The sequence below is a fragment of the Asterias amurensis genome, chromosome 10, assembly GCF_032118995.1.
Source record: "Asterias amurensis chromosome 10, ASM3211899v1".
NCBI classification, from domain to species: Eukaryota; Metazoa; Echinodermata; class Asteroidea; order Forcipulatida; family Asteriidae; genus Asterias; species Asterias amurensis.
The window spans coordinates 17,076,781-17,098,887 of record NC_092657.1 but is presented as its reverse complement, the minus strand read 5'-3'; the positions used below and the strand labels follow the sequence as shown (position 1 = coordinate 17,098,887).

Genomic DNA, 22,107 nt, shown 5'->3' with positions numbered 1-22,107 from the left:
AATGGTTATGTGTTCAAATTGACAGCATAAAATTGTCATTAAAGTCCTAAAGACCAGTATTCTCACTTGGTGTATCCTATCATAGTTTATGCATAAAATAACAACGCTGTGAACATTTTTACTCATTTGGTCGTCGAAATTGCAAAGAATAATTGAAGGGGAAAAAATACTCTTGTTGTATTGATGTGCTTTCAGATGCATACTAAAAGACCTGAGCTGAACGTTTTTAGTCTTTGAGTGAGAAATTACCTCTTTATTAAAAACTACATTACTTCAGATGGAGTCGTTTTTCACAATATTTTATACTGTCAGCAGCTCTCCATTACTCGTTACCAAGTGATCTTTTATGCTTAAATAACATATTTTGAGTAATAACCAATGGTGTCACGTGCCCTACTTTGTCGACTAACACGGTCGGCCAATTATGGGAGTCAATTTTTTGACTCCCATAAAGTTAATGGCCGACATAAAGGAACATTGCAAAATTGGTTTCTGCTAACAAAACAGTTGCTGGCAGTGTAAGCACCTTATGTAATCCACCATAATACATAAACTGATAAACCTGTACAAGTTTGAGATCGATCGGCCATCTGGGTCACGAGAAAATAGTGAAAACCGATTGCATATTTTGCATGACATCGATGCAAAAACAAAAAATAAATAAAACGCTCACTGAGCGATGAACTCCAAAATGCGTAATTAGATTATTTACTTCTCATCATCTGACAATATATATGACAATTCAATATATATGACAATTCAATATGACAATTCAGACAGAAATATGTCAAGGGATGTTTTCTACTATCATCATCATCATTAGACAATGTAAGTTTTATGTAAATCTGTGATCTTCACGATTTTTGTTTCTTACCAATTCTGTAACGTTCCTTTAAAAACACTATATTGTGAGTAATAACCAATGGTGTCACGTGCCTCACCTTGTCGACTGACACGGTCGGATAGGAGTCAATTTTGTGACTCCCATACAACTAATGGTCGACCGTGTTAGTTCGCAAGCAAAAGGAAAACCACGGAATTTCGAGGCAAATTTGTGTGGATGATTGTATTCTACTTTTAAAACATCTTTCCAACCTAATGCATTTTATAACAAACGGTTACAAACGCTAGTCATAGACCAACTCGTCCGATCCAAAAATTGTCATAAAGTTGTAAATTTTGAAGCGCCCACTTGTTTCTTAGAATATTCTGATAGAGGATGACATGCTCTATCGGGTGATTTTCATTTCGTTGATTTTTGGATTATTTCAAAAACTGGGTCAAAGGTCACGGTAACACATTAAAGATAACAGTGACCTACTATTTAGAAAATTTATTTTTGACAAAGGAACTGATTTTAGCATGCAATTCTCATCATTTTAATACCAAAATTTGCATAGATTTGATGAAAATTTACATGGTTTTGACATATTTTTTACCTTAAAGGTGGTATTTTACCCTAAAAATGTCAGATTTTAGTGGTTTCTGCCTTCATCTCACGGTAAGTCCGATCGGGCTAAAAATGGGTGTGCATTCATTGCTCATTAGGACCTACAAGCACAGCAATTTTTATCAAACTCGGAAGACATGATGTAAAAAAGTGTGTTGGTCTGACATGGAATGACCAAGGTTTGTTATTGTATGCATATGTTGAGATACACCAAGTGAGGAGACTGGTCTTTAACAATTACCACTAGTGTATAGTGTCTTTAAGTTGAAGACACACATCAAGCTCCCGATGGACACCACTATAAGCACTTAGATATGTATAACAAAACAGCGCAATGAAAACAGTCGAGTAATCGGACAGAAATTTCCATCAAATTCACATTCTCCATTCCATTTTGTGTGCACACTTTCATTTCGTTGGATTTGATTCTTACTGTGAACCAAGGAATCCCTGAAAATCGAACCAAAAAGAACCAAGAACCAAAACACGAACATCATTTTCAACAGATTTAACTCAGAAAGGCGTCTCTTTAAGACTGAAATCCAAGGTGGCGCTATGAAAATCCCATATGGTGCTATGAAAATCAAAATGGCGCTGTTAAAATCCAAAATGGGCTTACTAAACACACTGGACACCATTGGTAATTGTCAAAGACCAGTCTTCTCCTTAAAATAGGTGTATCTCAACATAATATGCATAACAAAACTGTGAAAATTTGAGCTCAATTGGTTCGAAGTTCGAAATAATAATGAAAGAAAAAACACCATTGTCACACGAAGTTGTGTGCTTTACAGTTGCTTGATTTCGAGACCTCAAAATCTAATTCTGAGTTTTCGAATTCAAATTCGTGGGAAAATTACTTCTTTCTCGAATACTACCTTTAATTTTTTTGATGGAGCCGTTTCTCACAATGTTTTATACTATCAACCTCTCGCCATTACTCGTTACCGAGTAGTTTTTTATGGTAATATTTTTGGGGGAGCAATATTACAAATAGTGTCCATTGACTGTAAAGCACACAAAGTTTCGCAATATTATGGTGTTTAAGCGTTCATTAGGCATTTTCTCCTGCCACATCAAAGACCAATTGAGTCAAAATGTTCATGGCCGAAAACTTGATTTTAAAAAGGGTATAACTAACCAGAACCCTTTGAACTGTTCTGCGAATGGTATAGTTTTTCATAGGTACTCATCAAAAAATGTTTTTTTTTTTTTATGTGGTATTCTAAAATAAATAAAAAGTATGCGTGGTTTACACAAAGACAGCTAAAGCAAAAACACAAACAAACAATTAAAACACACAAACACAAAAAAAAAAATCAACAAAATCATACAATCCTTGTCATTTAAAAAAAAGTTCTATAATTTTTGTTGTTAGATGCAAATCGAGGTAATTATTTCCATGCTGGCATGATGAATAAGTATGTGAATTGAATTGAATTGAATTGAATAAATAGCTTATCCATACATATGTGTGACTTGTCTGATACAGTATATAATACATAATTCATGTTATCGGACAATGCATTTACCACTTTCATGGTCCAGTAATCCATCCTTTCATACTAAACATCCTTTGTCCTCACCACTCTTATTGTTTCTGAAATAGAAACTTTGATTGGCTGTTATTTCCCCGCTTCTTTCTGGATCCTTCCCTTAATCCCTTTCCCCCTCTCTTTTTCTATAAATGGATATGTATTTGTTTGTACTTGTTTTATGCCTCTGAAGAAGGTCCGGATTGGATCGAAAGCTAAGGCCATCTACCCTATCCAATATATACTTTTACTTTTATAAAAAAAGTTAAAGGCATGATATACACATTTTCATAAGCAGTAATATCAAGGATTGTTGTTTTACCTCAGCCAGAAAAAGAAAACAAGACTTGTCACCAGGATCATGTCTGTATTACATTTACCCCAAGGTGACATGTCTTTTACTTTTTTCTACATTTGTTTCTTTATTTCTTGATCCAGTCTCATGAGGCTTTATCAAACCCCACGAGGCCAACACCATCTAGTAGGAAGAAATAGTCGGTACGAGGTTTATTTATTATAATATTAATATCTCTGTTGTTGTATCCCTTAGGGGTGATCCCATTGATTTGTTTGTATTTTGTTTTTAATTGTCATAACCATATCCATTTTATCTCTTCCCACTTCCTACCTGTTCTTTTCAGAACAATTTTGTCCTCGCTACTTCACTCCTATTGGTTCATAGCCACCAATATTGTTTCTGAAATAGAAACTTTGATTGGCTGATATTTTCCCGCTTCTTTCTGGATCCTTCCCTTAATCCCTTTCCCCTCTCTTGTTCTATAAATGGGTATGTATTTGTTTGTACTTGTTTTATGCCTCTGAAGAAGGTCCGGTTCGGATCGAAAGCTAACGCCACCTACCCTATTCATTATATTATTTTAATATTAATAACAGTATATATACATATGTTTTTACATATCGCCTTTTTTACCCCCGAAGGGTGTCACAAAGCGCTTAAAATTATTACCCCTGATCACTGGGTCTTAAAGGCAGTGGACACTATTGGTATAGTACTCAAAATGATTATTAGCATACAAACTTACTAGGTAGCAAGTAATGGGGAGAGGTTGATGGTATAAAACATTGTGAGAAATGGCTCCCTCCGAAGGAACATAGCTTTCGAGAAAAAAAGTAATTTTCCACGAATTTGATTTCGAGACCTAATAATTAGATTTTGATTTCTCGAAATCAAGCATCTGAAAGCACCTTCGTGTTACAAGGGTGTTTTTCTTTCATTATATTTTCTCGCAACTTCGACGACCAATCGAGCTCAAATTTTCACAGGTTTGTTGTTTAATGCATATGTTGAGATACACCAAGTGAGAAATATGGTCTTTGACAATACCAAAAGTGTCCGGTGTCTTTAAATCATTCGTTTGATATTTGTTCGTTTGTTTAAACAAACAAACACACAGCAATAAAATAAACAAAACAAAACAAACCCCAAAACACCAAGACTTTCATAAAAGAGGTTTGCGCATGGTATACACATTTTCACAAAGAGTACTATATCAAAGATTGTTGGTTTTCCTCAACGGATTTTTTTTTTCTCAACAGGATCATGTCTTTGTTGCTTTTACCCCAAAGTGACGTGGCATTTCCCTTCTCTTTTTTTTCCTATTTTGATCAATTAAGTCCCCAAAGGCTTCATCAAGCACGTCTTGCTCTTCAGCGTCTGTCAAAAATAATTCAAAAGCAGCTCGTCACAAGATCGATATTTGAAGGTTTTTCTGACGCGAGTGGTAGAATTATTGCAGGGGGCCCTAATTTTAGAAGGCATTGTTCGGGAACGAAATTGACCTTCATCGAGATTAAACGCCGTGGAGGTAGAGCTTGATACCTGTTGAGTTTTCGTTGAGCGTTTATGAAAGACATGTTTTGTGTGTCGCAAGTGTGCGAAGGGGTACAAAAATATAGGTTTTCCTTGCAAATTTTAGCAAAAAATATTCAATTGTATAAATAGGAAATATTAATAATATTGAACAGTTTCTACATTTGTTTCTATGCCTCATGAAATAGCTTTGTTTATTGGTTATTCCTTTCCAAAGTTTGTTTTTGTACTGTTTTCATAAGATATGGAAATAAATGAATATAGCGCGACATTACATGAAAAAAAAAACAGGACTTTTGAACACGACGATGACAGAAAATATTGAACGAAACAATATAAAGTGCGTACAATAAAATATACAGGTTATTTAACAAAAAAGATGCGTCTTTAAAGGGAAAGTACACGTTTGGTAATTACTCAAAACAAATATTAACTTAAAAACTGACTTGGTAACGAGCATTGGAGAGCTGTTGATAGTATAAAACATTGTGAGAAACGACTCCCTTTGAAGTAATATAGTATTTGAAAACGAGGTAATTTCTCCCTAAAATAATTAAAGTCAAGAGAATAGACTCTAAAGCGTAGATTCGTGAATACAATGTATTCTTCGGCATTCACGAATCTACACTTTATCGTCCATTCTCCTTATAGGCAGTGGACACTATTGGTAATTGTCAAAGACTAGCCTTCACAATTGGTGTATCTCAACCTATGCACAAAATAACAAACCTGTGGAAATTTGAGCTCAATCGGTCATCGAAGTTGCAAGATAATAATGAAAGAAAAAAAAACACCCTTGTCACACGAAGTTGTGTGCGTTTAGATGGGTGATTTCGAGACCTCAAGTTCTAAATCTAAGGTCTCGAAATCAAATTCATGGAAAATTACTTCTTTCTCGAAAACTATGGCACTTCAGAGGGAGCCTTTTCTCACATTGTTTTATACCATCAACCTCTCCCCATTACTGGTCACCAAGAAAGGTTTTATGCTAATATTGATTTTGAGTAATTACCAATAGTGTCCACTGCCTTTAAGGATGACATAGCAAGTTGCTTTGTAATTGAAAAGCCAATATTACACGCAATATTTTGTAAGATTACAAAGACGGATTAACGACTACCAACCGAGCTATCCAGCCCACCTTAGACGTCTCCCTATAGTCAATTATTATTTTTTAAATCACAATAATTACAGTTTCTAAAATACTTGTGAAATTTTTATGGACGCATGTTGTTGGTCTAACAACTAATGTTTGTGCAGTATGATCTTCTCAAAGGGTCTGGGTACTTTTTTTAGGACACAAAACACAATGTCCACAGATTTACATAGATAATTATGGTATTAATTACTGACGTGTTGTACTTTTTGAGAAATGAGCGAAAAGAGTCACGGAAATTATTTTAGCATGTAAAACGTGTTCTCGTGACATTGTTTAATCATTTCTCAAAAACTACAGCACCTCAGCAAGTAATTATTTTCAGGGAAGCCGTCTAACATCATTATCTTCAAACTGTTTAAGTTTAATGTAAATCTGCGGACATTGTGTTTTGTGTTACAAAAAGTAGCCTACCCAAAGCCTATCCCAATTGTATGACGGTTTCTTAAATCCTTGTGCTATATTTTTCTTGGCATGAACACCTATTGTTAGAAATCTCACACAATAATTGTCACGCTTAAGCCTTGCTTCATTGAACACTTTAACACTCAAGGTCTGTTTACAGTTTGTTTGGTCAATTACCATGGCAACCATATCGATGCTGATTATTTTATTTTTAGCTTGGGTTTCATATAACACACGTGAAGAGGGCATGGTAAAACGTGCCTTTAGAAGTTTTTTTCTTCTAAAATTTGCCAGAATTGTTTCAAAACTTTGAACAGCAACTCGGGTTTGTAAGCCAACCTGTTGTGACCAATTTACGCTGCACCCCTTTCCTTTTCGATAAGCGCACTGGGTTATTTTATACGTGCGTTATACAACACACGCGACCAACGAATTTCTTCCCATCCGAACGGATAAACATCATGGTTAAAAAATGTCTTGCTCAATATGACACAAGTGTCACAACTGGGACTCGAACCTACTAATCAGATACACAAGAGTTTGAGTTCCTATAGCTCATAACATCGACACATCGTTATTTATAAATTTCTGTTCTTAAAGAATTTACTTTGAAATTAGTGATTTTTGGTAAAATTAATTACACACACAACTTTACAGCTGAAAGTACTATACCATTAGTGCAGTTCGCTTGGCCCCAAAAGTCCAAGAAGACAATGGTTAAAAAAACCTCGCAACTTTATTGTTTAATTTCAGTCTGAATACTTACTGATTACAAAATGTCTAGGAAAAATATCCCTCTGAAATGACTCGATAAAACTATGTATGACATCCCTGAAAAGGATCTAATAGGTTCACAATTAACTATGATTTTTTATTTTTTGCCTTTTTCGGTAATATAGGTTTTCTCGGTCAATTTCGGAAAAAGAGCAGCCAATTTAACCACCAAGCTATTCTGTTTCGCGCAAAATCGAATGCCAATTAAAAAGGGTCATTCGATTTCGTTTTGGGATGAGTCAAGTGTAATGTTGCGTCATTCGAATTAACACAATAATCATTCAATTTAGCAATTCATCAAAGCAGCATTCAAATTCGCAGACGCTTCTTGAGGCGTGTGTGTCACGAAAAAGAATGACGCTACGAAAAACGAAATTGAACGGCCGAATTCTGAATTTGAAACGCAGTAATAACTGGAAAAGCAAAACAGCTTTAATTCGAACGCATGAAAATTAAATTGACTGCTCATTTGTCGAATTTGACCGAGAAAACCTATATATAGCAAGTTTTCTTGAAGATGTTTTCAAAGTGTTAAAATTATGCTGTTTTTCTCCATACAATTTTTTTTGAGAACAAATTCAGTATCGGGTGCACAAACTTAGCAAGAAAAAGGAGGGATAGATTTGTTTATCCTTTGCTGCTCAAAACCAACCCAAAAAGATGAAGGGGTAGATTGTTGTATCCCTTGAAACTAAAACACGACAACGAGTGTGATATAATGCAACAAATACGTGTGATTTATCCATTTTGAAAAAGTTAGCATAGCAAAATTAGATTGAGTCGTAAAATCTACAGCATATTTTTCACGATTTGGAGGAAATAATGGTAAAACAAAAAAGTGTTGCTTTAAAATCCTGTTTCGAGAGCAATTTACAGACCATAATGACAATTTTAAGCTGTAAATTTGAAAAATAACCAAATCTAAAAAAGTACGGTTAAATATGAACCTGTTATCTATACTTTTTCATGAAAAATATCTACTTTTCTTCAAGCCCTTATTTGTTTCTGTATGAATAAAATGAAGAAAAAAACAACAACTAGAAAATGCAAGTAACAAGGTAGCGCCAGAGCTACCTTGGACACGACAAATAAAGACATGTTTGAAGAAAAGACAATGCTTCAATGAGAGAAATCACTGAATTTTTACAGATTAAAAGACTCCAATTAATGCACAGTGTTTCACGACAGAAACAAAATTTACAAGCTTACAAGACTTCTACACACATTTTGTTTATAATTATGTGGAAGATAAAATAAACCCGTCTGGGTGTTGTTTTAATAAAGCAAGCTATAGAATATATAAGTTGTTAAAGGCAGTGGACACTATTGGTAATTACTCGAAATAATTATTTTCATAAAACCTTACTTGGTAACAAGTAATTGGAGAGATTGATAGCATAAAACATTGTGAGAAACAGCTCCCTCTGAAGTAACGTAGTTTTCGAGAAAGAAGTAATTTTCCACGAATTTGATTTCGAGACCTCAGATTTAGAATTTGAGGTCTCGAAATCAAGCATCTGAAAGCACACAACTTTCATGCATAATATGTTGAGACAGCAAGTGAGAAGACTGGTCTTTGACAATTACCATTAGTGTCCAGTATCTTTAAAGATTTCAGTTTTGTTACAGCAAGATCCACTTCTATTTTGACTATGCAGTTTGGCTGGTAAACTTATTTGGTCTAGCATGATTCTGTATAGCTTAGCATACCTTTGTGACTAGGAACAAGAAGTAAACATATGTTGTCGTCTTGAAAGCCACCATCTCGTTTTCACAGGTTTGTTATTTTATGCATATGTTGAGATACACCAACTGTGAAGATTGGTCTTTGACAATGTTACCAATAATGTCCATGGTCTTTAAGCATTGGTTTCTTCTTCAGCTTCAGCATGACTATGGTATATATAATAACTGCTTAATGGGATTTTACATGCTAAAATAGTTTTCGTCTTACTGAGAAACAAATTATTTTGTGGCTCGTTTTACTCGTTTCTCAAAAACTACACCACCTCAGGTAACTATTGATAATTACTCAAAAATAATTATTAGCATAAAACCTTGCTTGGTGACGAGTAATGGGGAGAGGTTGATGGTATAAAACATTGTGAGGAACGGCTCCCTCTGAAGTGCCATAGTTTTAGAGAAAGAAGTAATTATCAACGAATTTGATTTCGAGACCTCAGATTTAGAACTTGAGGTCTCGAAATCAACCATCTAAAGCACACAACTTCGCGTGACAAGGGTGTTTTTTTCTTTCATAGTTATCTCGCAACTCCGACGACCGATCGAGCTCAAATTTTCACAGGTTTGTTATTTTATGCATATGTTGAGATACACCAAGTGGGAAGACTGGTCTTTGACAATTACCAGTAGTGTACACTGTCTTTAATGGGATTTTACATGCTAAAATAGTTTTCGTCTTACCGAGAAAAACAATTGTTTGTGGCTAGTTTTACTCGTTTCAACCTCAGTTATTAATATTATTTGAGGGAAGCTTCCCACTATCATTATCTTCAAACCCTGTATAAATTTAATGTAAATCTCTGGAGATTTTGAAAAAGGACCCGGCGAATCCTTTAACAGAAACGATTTGCTTGACTTTGGGGAGCCAGATAAATCTACCTAATCAAACTGATGATTTTCATAATAAAACCATTCATGGCTGACCGAGTGACCACGTTTCTGTATTTCTGTGTTTTCAAATTGCAAGGAAGCGTGGGTGAGTGTGCGTAAGTTGACATGAAAAGCATTCGTAGCACAAAGAGAATCTTTTGTTAAGAGCAGTTCAGCCATGACAGATAGCTTGATAGCAGGAAGTATCAATTTATTAGTAATTACTTAAAACAATTGTTATAGCATGAACAATTACTTGGTAACAAGCAATGCAGAGCTGTTGATAGCATTACACATTATTGTGAGAAACATGAACATTGTCTGCGACCATGGTAAATATTACTAAACCCTTTTGTAGATCAAGTATTTGGCCATGACTTGATACCTACCATACTGTAAAGATGTATATCACCTGTACAATTTGCATCTTCTATAGTCGTCAAAATTGTGAAAGAAAAAAAAAATGAACTGCACAGAGCCAGGTTTTCAGGAGAGTCGTGTAAATCCGTTTTACATGCTTTAAAAATATAGGTTTTCTCGGTCAAATTCGGCAAATGAGCAGTCAATTTCATGTTCATGCGTTCGAATTAAAGTTGTTTTGCCTGTCCAGTTGTTACTGCGTTTCAAATTCAGAATTCGGCCATTCAATTTCGTTTTGGGTCGAGTCAAATTCCTTTAGCACTCTGTTCAGTTCAGCGTATCGTCATTCTTTTTCGTGACACACACGCCTAAAGAAGCGTCTGCGAATTTGAATGCTGTTTTGATGAATTGTTAAATCGAATGATTATTTTGTTAATTCGAATGACGCAACATTACATTTGACTAATCCCAAATTGAAATCGAATGACCTTTTTGAGTTGCATTCGATTTTGCGCGAAATAGAATAGCTTGGTGGTTAAATTGGCTGCTCATTTTCCGAAATTGACCGAGAAAATCTATAATTCATCTCACTGAGACGACAATTATTTTGGTGAAATTGTTTTTACTCATTGCTCAAAATGTACAGCACCTCAGCAAACAATATTTTAAGGTAGGCTTTCTATTATCATTATCGTTCAACGTGTAAGTTTAATGTAGATCTGTAGATGTTTATGTTTTATGTCATACAAAAGTACCCGAAACCCTAGACACTAAAACGAAACCGACAAAAAGTTATTTTTTGTTCAATTAATAAGCTTTAGGGTTGAGTTCACACGGAATTCAACTTTATTTTTTAGTTGTGTAAAAACAATCCTTTTTAACATCTTTCTTCAGTACTTTGCAGAAAGATTCGGAAAAGGCCATGTTACATCAGCACTCATATTACTTCATATGGCGGACACAATACTATACAACACTATAAGGTTTTGGGTAATGTCTCTGATGCACCCAACCCAAACAGTGCACTCCTATCACGTCCGCCATACCTCTAAAAGGCTAATGCACAAACTTCCATAGTAGATAGGGCAAAAAGTACTTTTACAGTAAAGGGGAAATTATTCAACTTTAATCTTCTGCTCAGTTTAATTAAGGAAGTCCCAGTGCCCATCGAGTGGTTCAACCTACAAATAAAAATGCCCCTTAACCACTGAAAGTTTCCAAACATCAAAAAAGTCCCTACACCTCCCGCCAAATTTGACCATTTATTTCAGGACCGAGGTCGTCCAAGTAACCTCTAGTTGCAAGTAACTATTGTGCACAGTTTGTACACCGTATCCCGGCTTTAAAAGCTGTCTTAAATGATTATTATACAATATTTTGAGGGCAAACATCAACATAATGAGTTGTAGCACAAGAGCGTCGAGCTTTGTTGCAGCATTGATGTAAAACAAAGCATCATCCCACACATGACAACAACGTATTTTGATTTGGACGCACGCCATCAACGGCAGAACACCACACCCGTCGGGCTCTTTAGCTTATATGATCGTAGTAGTCCAGTCTAATTTCTATACCATCCGCCCTGGTTATAGTTAAAAAGCAGGACAGTTTTTTTCAGAACTGAGAAGTCTCCCGAACCTCCGATTATCTACTCCGCGGCAGTAGAATAAAGCAAGACAGTTCTCTAAGAACAACTCTACCTGGCAAGTAGATACACACATGGTGTTACCGCAAACCAAATTATACAATGTCCAGTATCAAACTATACAAAATGATCGTTTGTTAGAATTCGTTTGATGCGTGGTGACTTGCTATTATTTGGTAGGGTTGATTCAAGCCTCTAACTGGCAGCGTCATCTATCAGGTTGGTTCTAGCTTTGATATATTACAAACCTGTGTGAATGTTCAATGTCCAATATTGAAAAAGCAACATTGATAGTGACCTTTTTTCTATACAGTCCTATTCGAAAGTCCATCGTCCAATATCAAACTAAAAGTCTCGCTATATTTTCGTGGTGACCCACTATTCCCCTCCCCCCAGATTTTGTTGTTGTTATAATTCGTGTGATGCATGGTAGCGAGCTTGATATTGTCATTGTACAACCTTTCTGAATGTCAAATATCCAGCATTAATCAAACAACTTTGATAATCGCTGTACAAAACCGATAGTAATTTAGTTTACTTTTTTTAAATCCTTCAGGGGTGCTGCTTTTTTTTTGTTATTGTATTGTATGTTCTTGTTTTTGTTTTCTTACTGTTCTTATTGTCTGTGCTTGAATTTTTGCCTGTGAAATTAATAAATGAAATGAAAATGAAATGAAATGCCAAAGCGTCCAATATCTAACTCTATACAAAAAGGTTGTTTTATATTTGTGGCTGGTTCATGGTGACCTACTATTTTACTATAGGGTTGATTCAAGCCTTCTACCGGCAGCGAGCTTTATCGATCGCCTCTCCTTAAAACAGTCTCCTTCAAATCGCTTTCAATGGCCGCGAAGGCCATCCTTGTTGAAAACTGGAAGCCGTTACCAACGCAACCGGAGTAAACAGTCAATAACATTGCCCAACCGCCATGCAATATCTTCATGGCGCTTAATTAAGCAATTATTATATTGCGATCGCCGAGGAGATATTATTTTTCAATGATTGGAGGGTTATTGCACGTATTGGGGAAAGAAGTGGGCGGATCAAAGAAACACAATGGGAAGGGGGGGGGGCTCAGAACAAGATAATGGCTTCGAAACAACTAACACAAAACAGTATAATATATGTTAAATTTGCATCGGTACCCGCTGCCAAAACATAGGATTCGAACTGCCTCTATAGCTACCAGGCATTCTCGGTAGTCTAGTTGGTAAGACACTGCTCTAGAATTGCAAGGGTCGTGGGTTCGAATCCCACCCGAGTAACATGCCTGTGATATTCTGTTTTCACATGACTCGGGAAAGTACTTAGTATACAGCGTGACACATCGGTGTATGAGTAAAAAAATAATAATAATTAATATTAAAAACATAGTGTTTAGTTTTTCAACAAATTTTTGTATCTACTTTTATATTCTCATGACAAAAATGTTATAAGCTGTACAGAGTTATGCTTACTCAAATAGGTTACCTGTAAATATACCATCTCAGACGAGATGGTGACTTTCAAATCGACCATATTTTTTAATTTATGTTCTTAAAAAAAAAAACACACATAAAAATATGCTAAGCTAAACAAAATCATTGTATTTATCAAAATAGTATTGATGAGCAGGGATTTTTTTTATAAGCAGAAGAAGAGATGGTGGTTTCAAACAACAATAGGTTTTTTCTTCATGTTCTCAGACAAAAATGTGCTAAGCTATACATAATTGTGCCAACCAAAATAAGGATATGAGTCAACAATACCGTCTAAAACAAGATGGTGGCTTTCAAAACGACAACAGATGTTCCTTTTTTTTTGTTTCCTAGTCACAAAGGTAAGCTAAGCTTTACAGAATCTTGCTAGACATGCAAGTGTAACAGCCAAAAGGCAATGTCACAATTCAATTGAAATCGAAACTCAAAGCTAAAAGCTTTAAAGAACCTGGACACTATTGGTAATTGTCAAAGACAAGTCTTCTAACTTGGTGTATCTGATAATCTGCATAAAATAACAAACCTGTCAAAATTTGAGCTCAATCGGTCGTCGAAGTTGCGAGATAATAATGGAAAAACAAAACACCCTTGTCACACGAAGTTGTGTGCTTTCAAATGCTTGATTTTGAGACCTCAAATTCTATATCCGAGGTCTCAAAATCAAATTACTTCTTTCTCAAAAACGACGTTACTTCAGAGGGAGCCGTTTCTCACAATGTTCTATACTATCAACCTCTCCCCATTACTCGTTACCAAGTAAGTTTTTTTATGCTAATAATTACTTTTGAGTAACTACCAATAGTGTCTACTGCCTTATTAAATAACATGCTGTTTAAGAAACTGTATGTTTTTAAGAAACTGGGAGGATTCCCATGCCGCTGTTACAAAACTTTAAGTTTTAATAATTAGGGCCCTAGAGTAAAGTAAGTGACACTGGGAGAATCTGAGATCTATAACAACGACGCCATCACAAAACTGAGATTTTTCTAAAATCCGCAACAACGGCTGCTAGGCAATGGAATTATGGTTGATACAATTATTATGTTTCTATGGCAACACAACGACGTGCCGGCCTAGAAAATCACATGACACGCTGCCTTGCCGCAAGCGCCGTAAAAGGGACACGTCGCAATAGATTGGGCAACATGGCTAAACAAAAATAAACGTTTGAAATTGTTCGTTATAGGAAATACATTAAAGCCACTGTACACGTTTGGTAATTGTCAAAGACCAGTCTTCTCACTTAGTGTATCCCGACATAAGCATAAAATAACAAGCCTCTGAAAATTTGAGCTCAGTTGGTCATCCAAATTGCGAGAAAATGATGAAAGAAAACACCCTTTTTGGACAAATAAGTGTGCTTTGAGACAGGAATAAAAAAAAGACTTCTGGCTAGAAGTATTCCATTATTTTAGTGAGAAATGACCTCTTTCTCAATATCTACATTACTTTAGAGGGAGCCGTTTCTCACAATGTTTTATATTATCAACCTCTCTCCATTACTCGTTATCAAGTCAGTTTTTAAGTTAATATTTGTTTTGAGTAATTACCAATAGTTTACCTTCCCATTAACTTAAATGCTGCCATGAATAAATACCTTAATAATAGTAGTGAAATATTGAGGTATAACATGAACACAATTATGTCTCAGAAAAGTGTAGTATCAATACACACAATTTACACATTACTGGAGAAGTATGGTCCCTGTCACAAACATAATATTCATCAAACACATCAACGATCCAAAACATGTAGAACCATGGCTAACAATAGATGTTTGAAAGTGGAAATTTAAAGTCACCTAGAAGTGGTATTTTTTCAAAATAAAGCTTTTGTCACTAATATTATGTGTTTTGATGAGTGGAATGTGAATAAACAGTTAACTAAGGTTTTAAAAAATCAGTTCTTATGTTATTTACAAATTTAAGAGTAGACCCCGACCCGAGAGGCCGCTGTTCGTGACGTCAATCGAGGCAGACTTTGCCTGTAATGCGTAGAGTGACCACAATTGCAAAGTACATGTACGGACCAAGTCGTGAGTTTGTACATTCAAAAAAAATATGTTTTTACTATACGCATTGCAGGCAAAGTCTGCCTCGATTGACGTCACAAAAGGGATAGGCGGAGTCAGCCCCCAAACAACTTTATATATTTTTTAAACATATAAATCGTGACAAACAATTACTAAAAAAATTGTTAAATTGTTCGTAAGCATATACTCTTATGTTTGAAAAAAAAAATCTATTTCCAGGTGACTTTAATGATCCGCACAAACATGCCTCGAAAACTGTGTGGTTTTCCTTTTACTTTGTCAACTAACTCGATCGGTCCACCATTTTGCGGAGTCAAAGATGTGGTTGTGCAAAATGGCGGGTCATGGCAGACGCTGCGGCTCATTAATCAATAGGCCCTACTCATCAAACTACAATAAACGGTGGGTATAATTAATAAAACACAATTAAAGGCAGTGGACACTACTGGTAATTACTCAGAAGAATCATTAGCACAACAACTTACTTGGTAACGAGTAATGAGGAGAGGTTGATAGTATAAAACATTGTGAGAAACGGCTCCCTCTGATGTGAAGTAGTTTTCGAGAAAGAAGTAATTTATCCACGAATTTGATTTCGAGCCTCAGATTTAGAATTTGAGGTCTCGAAATCAAGCATCTGAAAACACACAAATTCGTGTATCAAGGGTGTTTTTGAGGTCTCGAAATCAAGCATCTGAAAGCGCACAAATTCGTGTGACAAGGGTGTTTTTACTTTCATTATTGTCTCGCAACTTCGATGACCGATTGAGCTCAAATTTTCTAAGGTTTGTTATTAATTTTATATCATAACGTAGTAAAAGAAGACACATGATTCGAACCCAATTGTTTCGTGAGCCTTTTCACTGGGCCACTGTTCCTAGTACTTATAAATTGCGTTAGTATGAACAACTTTAATGCCATTATACACTTTCGGAACAGAAAAAAAAAAAGATCACAGATTTACAAATAACTTACAGGGTTTACAGAAGGTAATGGTAAAAGACTTCTCTTGAAATAATATTCCATGAAATGCTTTACTTTTTGAGAAAACATTAAAACAATTATCAATTCTCGACAACGAGAATTACGGATTTATAGTAAACACATGTCATGACACGGCGAAACGTGTGGAAACAAGGGTGGGTTTTCCCGTTATTTTCTCCCGACTCCGATGACCGATTCAGCCTAAATGTTCACAGGTTTGTTATTTTATATATAAGTTGTGATACACGAAGACAACACTGTTTACCAAAAGTGTCCACTGGCTTTAAATAAAAGAAGACAACAAAAATGAAATTAACGGAGAATTGAGTACAACTGCGCGGTGAGTCGAGACTTCGCGGCCGGCCACTCAGTGCGCTGCCACCACCGTGGCTCGAACCGGGGACCTTTCGCTTCGGAGTCCGACATCCACCCACTACACCATGGTGGGTGGGTCCCCCAGCATAATTCGCATTTTAGACTTCATGAACCTCCGGTTCATACTTCACAGATGATACTATGGCATGGATATACAGTGCTTTATACTTAAATATTTGCCAGTGGAATACTTCAAACATGATGCTATGGTATGGGAAAGTCAGTGCTTATTGGAGTGACTAAACTACCCTGTAGATTCATAATGTAGGTTATGTATACACCGAAGTGATAGTTCTATAATTGATCTGCAGTTTTTAAGATCAATCTCAGCTCTTTGTAAAATCGGTAACCTGATTTGAATTCACAAGAAGACTGTTTAAAGGGCCGCTATTTCTGACAGCAACTGGCGGCACTGACTGCATTTTTACGAACAAGAGAAAAATGCAACCCCTGCCTTATAATGCCAACAGTAAAATCACAGCCAACGCCCCAAAATAAAGTGAACTGTGGGGGCGCTGTTGAAAGAACTCACGGTAGGTGTGTCAGCAGTAACAACCAGGAGTGCGTTTTGGCGACCCCAACAAAAAAAATGTTTCTGACGTCACAACCAAAACGGTAACCGAGCTCACAACTCGGTTGTCGTTCAGTCTGAACAGCAGAACCAACGACCAACAACCGAAACATTTTTTGGTTGGGGTCGCCAAAACGCACTCCTGTACTGGAGTCTATTCCATGAATATGTAATGAGGGACAGTTTCCTATTGGGGGTGGGAGTTGCGACAGAACATTTGTAGGTGTAAAACTGTCGCATTTTCAGACAAAATTCATTTAACGACTAAAATCCTTGTAACGACTCATATAACGACTCAGTCTTAACGACTTTCCGAGAAAATTTGCCCGCAAAACGCTGTGTACAAACCAATTTCACATTAAAAACCTTTTCAGATATTGTCATTATATTTATGGTTATCACTTTGATGTCACAATAGTGCCCAGATTGCGTGCGATGAAGCGTATAGTTCATACAACGACCCAATCAATAGCAACAGCAATGACAAGATACAACCCCCAAAACATGTTTAATTTCCGCACACGATCACCAAAGCGTTAGATATTTTTTTTATTACAGGTGGGGCAGTGGGGCTAGAGGCTGGGGAGGGGCAAAATATGTAATCGGAGAGGGGGCAAAGATGCAAAGAGATAAAGAAGGGATGCAAAGCTGTAACATGGGGGGGGGGGTGCTGCAAACGCACAATGGGCGCGAGGTGGGATATTGAATGTATCAAAACATTCATGTTGCAATATATTTTAATGTATTTGTCGGGGGGGGGGGTTGGGGTTGGAGGGGCTGCTACACACTATGGTATACGTCAATTATGATGACATAATGATGAACAACATGTCATACGGGTTTGGGTACTTTTTGTAGGAGTACACATAACACAACGTCTACAGATGTACAGCAAACTCACACAGTTTTAAAGATAATGATAATAGAAAGCTTTTCTAAAAATATTATTTACTTTGGTGCTGTAGTTTTTGAGAAATTAGTTAAAACAATTTACAAAAATGATTTTCGTCTCAACTGGGACGATCTTTTTTAGCTTGTCAAACTTATTTGTGTGACATTGTTTCACTCATTTCACAAAACTACAGTACCTCAGCAAGTAATATTTTAAAGGAACACGTTGCCCTGTATCGGTCGAGTTGGTCTTTGAAAAGCGTTTGTTATATTATGCATATGGATAGAAAGATGATGTAAAAGTAGAACACAATGATCCAAACAAACATGCCTCGATATTGCACGGTTTTCCTTTTACCTCGTCGACTAACACGGTCGGCCATTTATGGGAGTCAAATTTTTGACTCCCATAAATGGCCGACCGTGTTAGTTCGCACAGTAAAAGGAAAACCACGCAATTTCGAGGCAAACCTGTGTGGATCATTGTATTCTACTTTTAAATTATCGTTCCAACCATATGCGTTTTATAACAAACGGTTACAAACGCTTTTTTATAGACCAACTCGTCCAATCCAAGGCAACGTGTTCCTTTAAGGGAAGCTTTGTACTATTATTATCTACAAATTGTGTAAGTTAAGGTAAATATGTGGACAGTGTGTTTTGTGTCCTGTAAAAAGTACCTAAATCCTACACCATCCTTCGAAACGCCCATTGTTAAAATACTCCCCTCTCAACGACACACATGGTAACCTGCACATCATTGGAACAAAACCAACGCCAAATCCAAGATAACCGTTATCTGCCTAACTACATGCCCAGTCAACCCACAAACGCTGTTTGTGCCTAACTACGGAAAAACTGTGGATGGACAAGAAGTTCTTGTCTTTCTAATAGATGTAAAATTTGCATCAGGTATAAACAAATATTAATTTTTGTTTTTTACCCATACACCGATATTTGTATTAGCACTGTATACTCAGTATTTTACCGAGTCCTGTGAATAAATAATTATCACAGATCTTTGCGGCACCCGCTGCCAAAACATAGAAGCGAACTGCCTCTAGCCACCGGGCAATCACTGCAGTCTAGTTGGTATGACACTGCTCTAGAATTGCAAAGGTTGTGGGTTCGAATCCAATCGGAATAATATGCCTGTGATATTTGTTAACAGGACTCGGGAAAGTACTGAAGATACAGTGCTAACAGACATCGGTGTTTATGGATACAAAACAAAATAAATATTCTTGTTTTTCGTTTTAATATAATTGCAAGTTCTATTAGAATGTGGAAACAGAACATCAAATAATATCATTTTAAAGTGAAACAGCATGATATTTTGTTCCTGGGAAAAAAAAGTTGAAAATTTTTGTATGAGTACAAGGCGGCAGATCTATGGCAAAACAGATTTAATTTTAAATTTGGGTTTGTAAACAATTATATAAGATCATTTTTGAGGTTTTTTGTAAACATTGATTGTTCTTGCTGAGGCAAGAACATTGCAACCGACCAGTCAGTTAATGTAACAATTAAGGTATTTATAAACGCCTTTAACAAGGAACAAAGCGCTGTACAACAACAGAAAATTACAAAGAAACAAGAACGTAAATATAAATACACTTGATTAATAATGTTTTTCTTGACGAAATGCAGTATAATGCGAATTCCTGAAAATTGTTGGTATTTTGTTCAAATCCTTTTGTCCAGCAACAGAAAAAATAGACTTTGAGCGGCAGACTGAGTAGGTCTTGGTTTGTATACAAACATCTTGTACGCACACGCTTGTGTGGCTATCGATTTGGTGTCAGCGGTGGGATAGGCCTGGAGTTCAACCTTAATTCTCCGCCTGGTGTTCCTTAACAGAGAAGGGATTTACCAGAACAGGGACGCGGACCATGGGGATATAGATAAAAATGCACTTACCCTGTCTCCGCTTTTCGGCCATGAATATTCGGTACCTCTCGCCGATGTCACGCGACACACTCTGCAGCTCCTGGTCAAGAATCGAAAGCGGCATTTGGAGATCAGACTTCAGCATCTCGAGGCTCGCGTTAGCTTCTTGGCTCACGCCTGGGCATGTCTTACAGGTGATGCGGTCCATGATCTGGTTGCAAGTATATGTAAAGAAAGCGGGACTAGCGTTTTTTTCGAAACTGGCCATCAAGGCCTGCACTTTCTCTGTTACTGTCATCAGTCTACCGACGAAGTCTAGACCGTGCGTTAGGTTTGCCTTGAGTTCGTCGAACTTTCTAGTGTCAGCGGTGGGATAGACTGGGAATTGATGGCCTGTGTAATTTTCCGCGTCGTGTCCGAAAGCTGTGGAGAAAAAAAGATACAAATTGGTTTAATACAAAAGGTTGTTTGGCCATCGATTTGGTGTCAGCGGTGGGGATAGACTTGGAGTTCACCCTTTGTTTCATTGTCCACCTGGTGTCCTAATTATGTCGAAGAAAATTTCCAGAAAGGTTTATAAACACAAGCTGGTCTCCCATTGAATTAAATATAAGCAGCTTTTGGTATAACTATATGGAATCTGGGCCCAATTTTATAAAGCTGTTAAGCATACACTTCTGCTCGATGAACTTCATTGCTAAGCAATTTAATAGTGGAAGCACCCCCAGTCTTCGCTACATTCTCCACCTCGTGTCCAAAAGCTGTCGTGAATTAATTAACAATCATTTGTTTATATACAAAAGCTGGTGTGGCCATCGAGTGAAACAACAACTGTACAGCAGCTGCTGGTATAAATGCAGTGAATATTGGTGTCAGTGGTGGGATACACTTGGAATACTTTGTCTTTTTTCCTATTTCCCGCCTGGTGTCCTAATCATGTCGAGGTAAAAAATGAGAGCCATTATGAACACGAGCAGCAGTCATAAAATAAAATACAAGCAGCTTAACGTAGGAAAGTTGGCGATGGAAAAACATTCAAACAGCTTGTGTAAACGCAAGGAATGTGTCAGTAGGCTTGGAATTCAGCCCCTTTCAGTTCCCGCCCGTGTCAAATTGATATAAATGGAAAATATAAGCAAGTTTTAAGTTCATGAGCTGTTAAAGCCTTCGAAGAAAGTTCCAATTGGTATAGTGTCAGCGGTGGGATAGTCTTCACCATTTGACTCTTTTCCCATGTCGTATCCAAATGCTGTTGAGAAAAAAAAAGTTTTTGAACACGATCGCGTCAAGCCTTTGAGGGATGTGTCAACAGGTTGTGAAAGGAACTCATGATATGTTGTCAGCGGTGGGATATGTTAGGTGCTATCTTTTTTTCTCCAGAGGCCGCCCTAAGCAACGCTGGGTAGACAAAACGTGGACTAATAACAGCGTAAGAGAGCTGAGAAGATTAGTGATTGTATTGGACTTAGGTGATGGTGAAGCAAAGCTCTCTGAAGCACATATTCATTATATGAAATGTACGGGCAAAGTTCTTTGGTGAGCAGCGATGAACTTGGACACTTACAGAAATCGAGTTAAATGATAATTTTTTTAAGCTAATCATTCTTAATCGCAGCTAAGAGCTGAATTGCAAAGGACGCGGCTCCTACTACGTGTTCGAGAAGCAGGCATGCTATGGCGCCTTTTGGCAGCCAGCCACATCAACCCACTATGAACACAGAGCAAAGCCAGAGATCGAACATGATTGATATTTCCCGAGGCAGGAAAACCGGATGGTCTGGAAAACTTTCGTGGCACAGCAGAGAACCAACGCACAACTCAACTTGCAGAATGGCTTTGGCCGGGTATCAAATCAGGGTCACCTTGGCGAGAGACCAGCGAGAGGCGAGCGCTATACACACAAACCTACCATGCCCCCCGCAATTGGGGTAAGGGTAAATGCCAAAGTAAACCCTCATACTAGTGTTATTGTTAACATGCAAGACTTACCAAGCGCTCCCTTTAAGGCTTCTGATATTTGCTCTTGCAGCAGGCCGTCAAGAAACTTTTCAAACGGTGGTGGCGCGCCATCCATGGGGCGCGGTTCTTTATAAAAGAACACCACGCCGTACGAAGCG

General features: G+C 37.0%; 1 protein-coding gene and 1 non-coding gene across 2 annotated transcripts in view; one reads left to right on the top strand and one right to left on the bottom strand.

Annotated features, from left to right (window-relative positions):
* The window catches only part of LOC139943315 (uncharacterized), a 78,105-nt gene extending 57,978 nt beyond the window's left edge, over positions 1 to 20,127 (bottom strand). Inside the window, exon 1 of the mRNA XM_071940139.1 lies at positions 20,021 to 20,127. Within this exon, the coding sequence (XP_071796240.1) occupies positions 20,021 to 20,114 (94 nt within the window). The 5' untranslated portion in view covers positions 20,115 to 20,127. The remainder of the gene's footprint in view (positions 1 to 20,020) is intronic.
* Trnas-aga (transfer RNA serine (anticodon AGA)) lies at positions 12,962 to 13,034 on the top strand. The gene has a single exon. It is a non-coding gene; the product is annotated as a tRNA-Ser (tRNA).
* Positions 20,128 to 22,107: the final 1,980 nt, after the last annotated feature.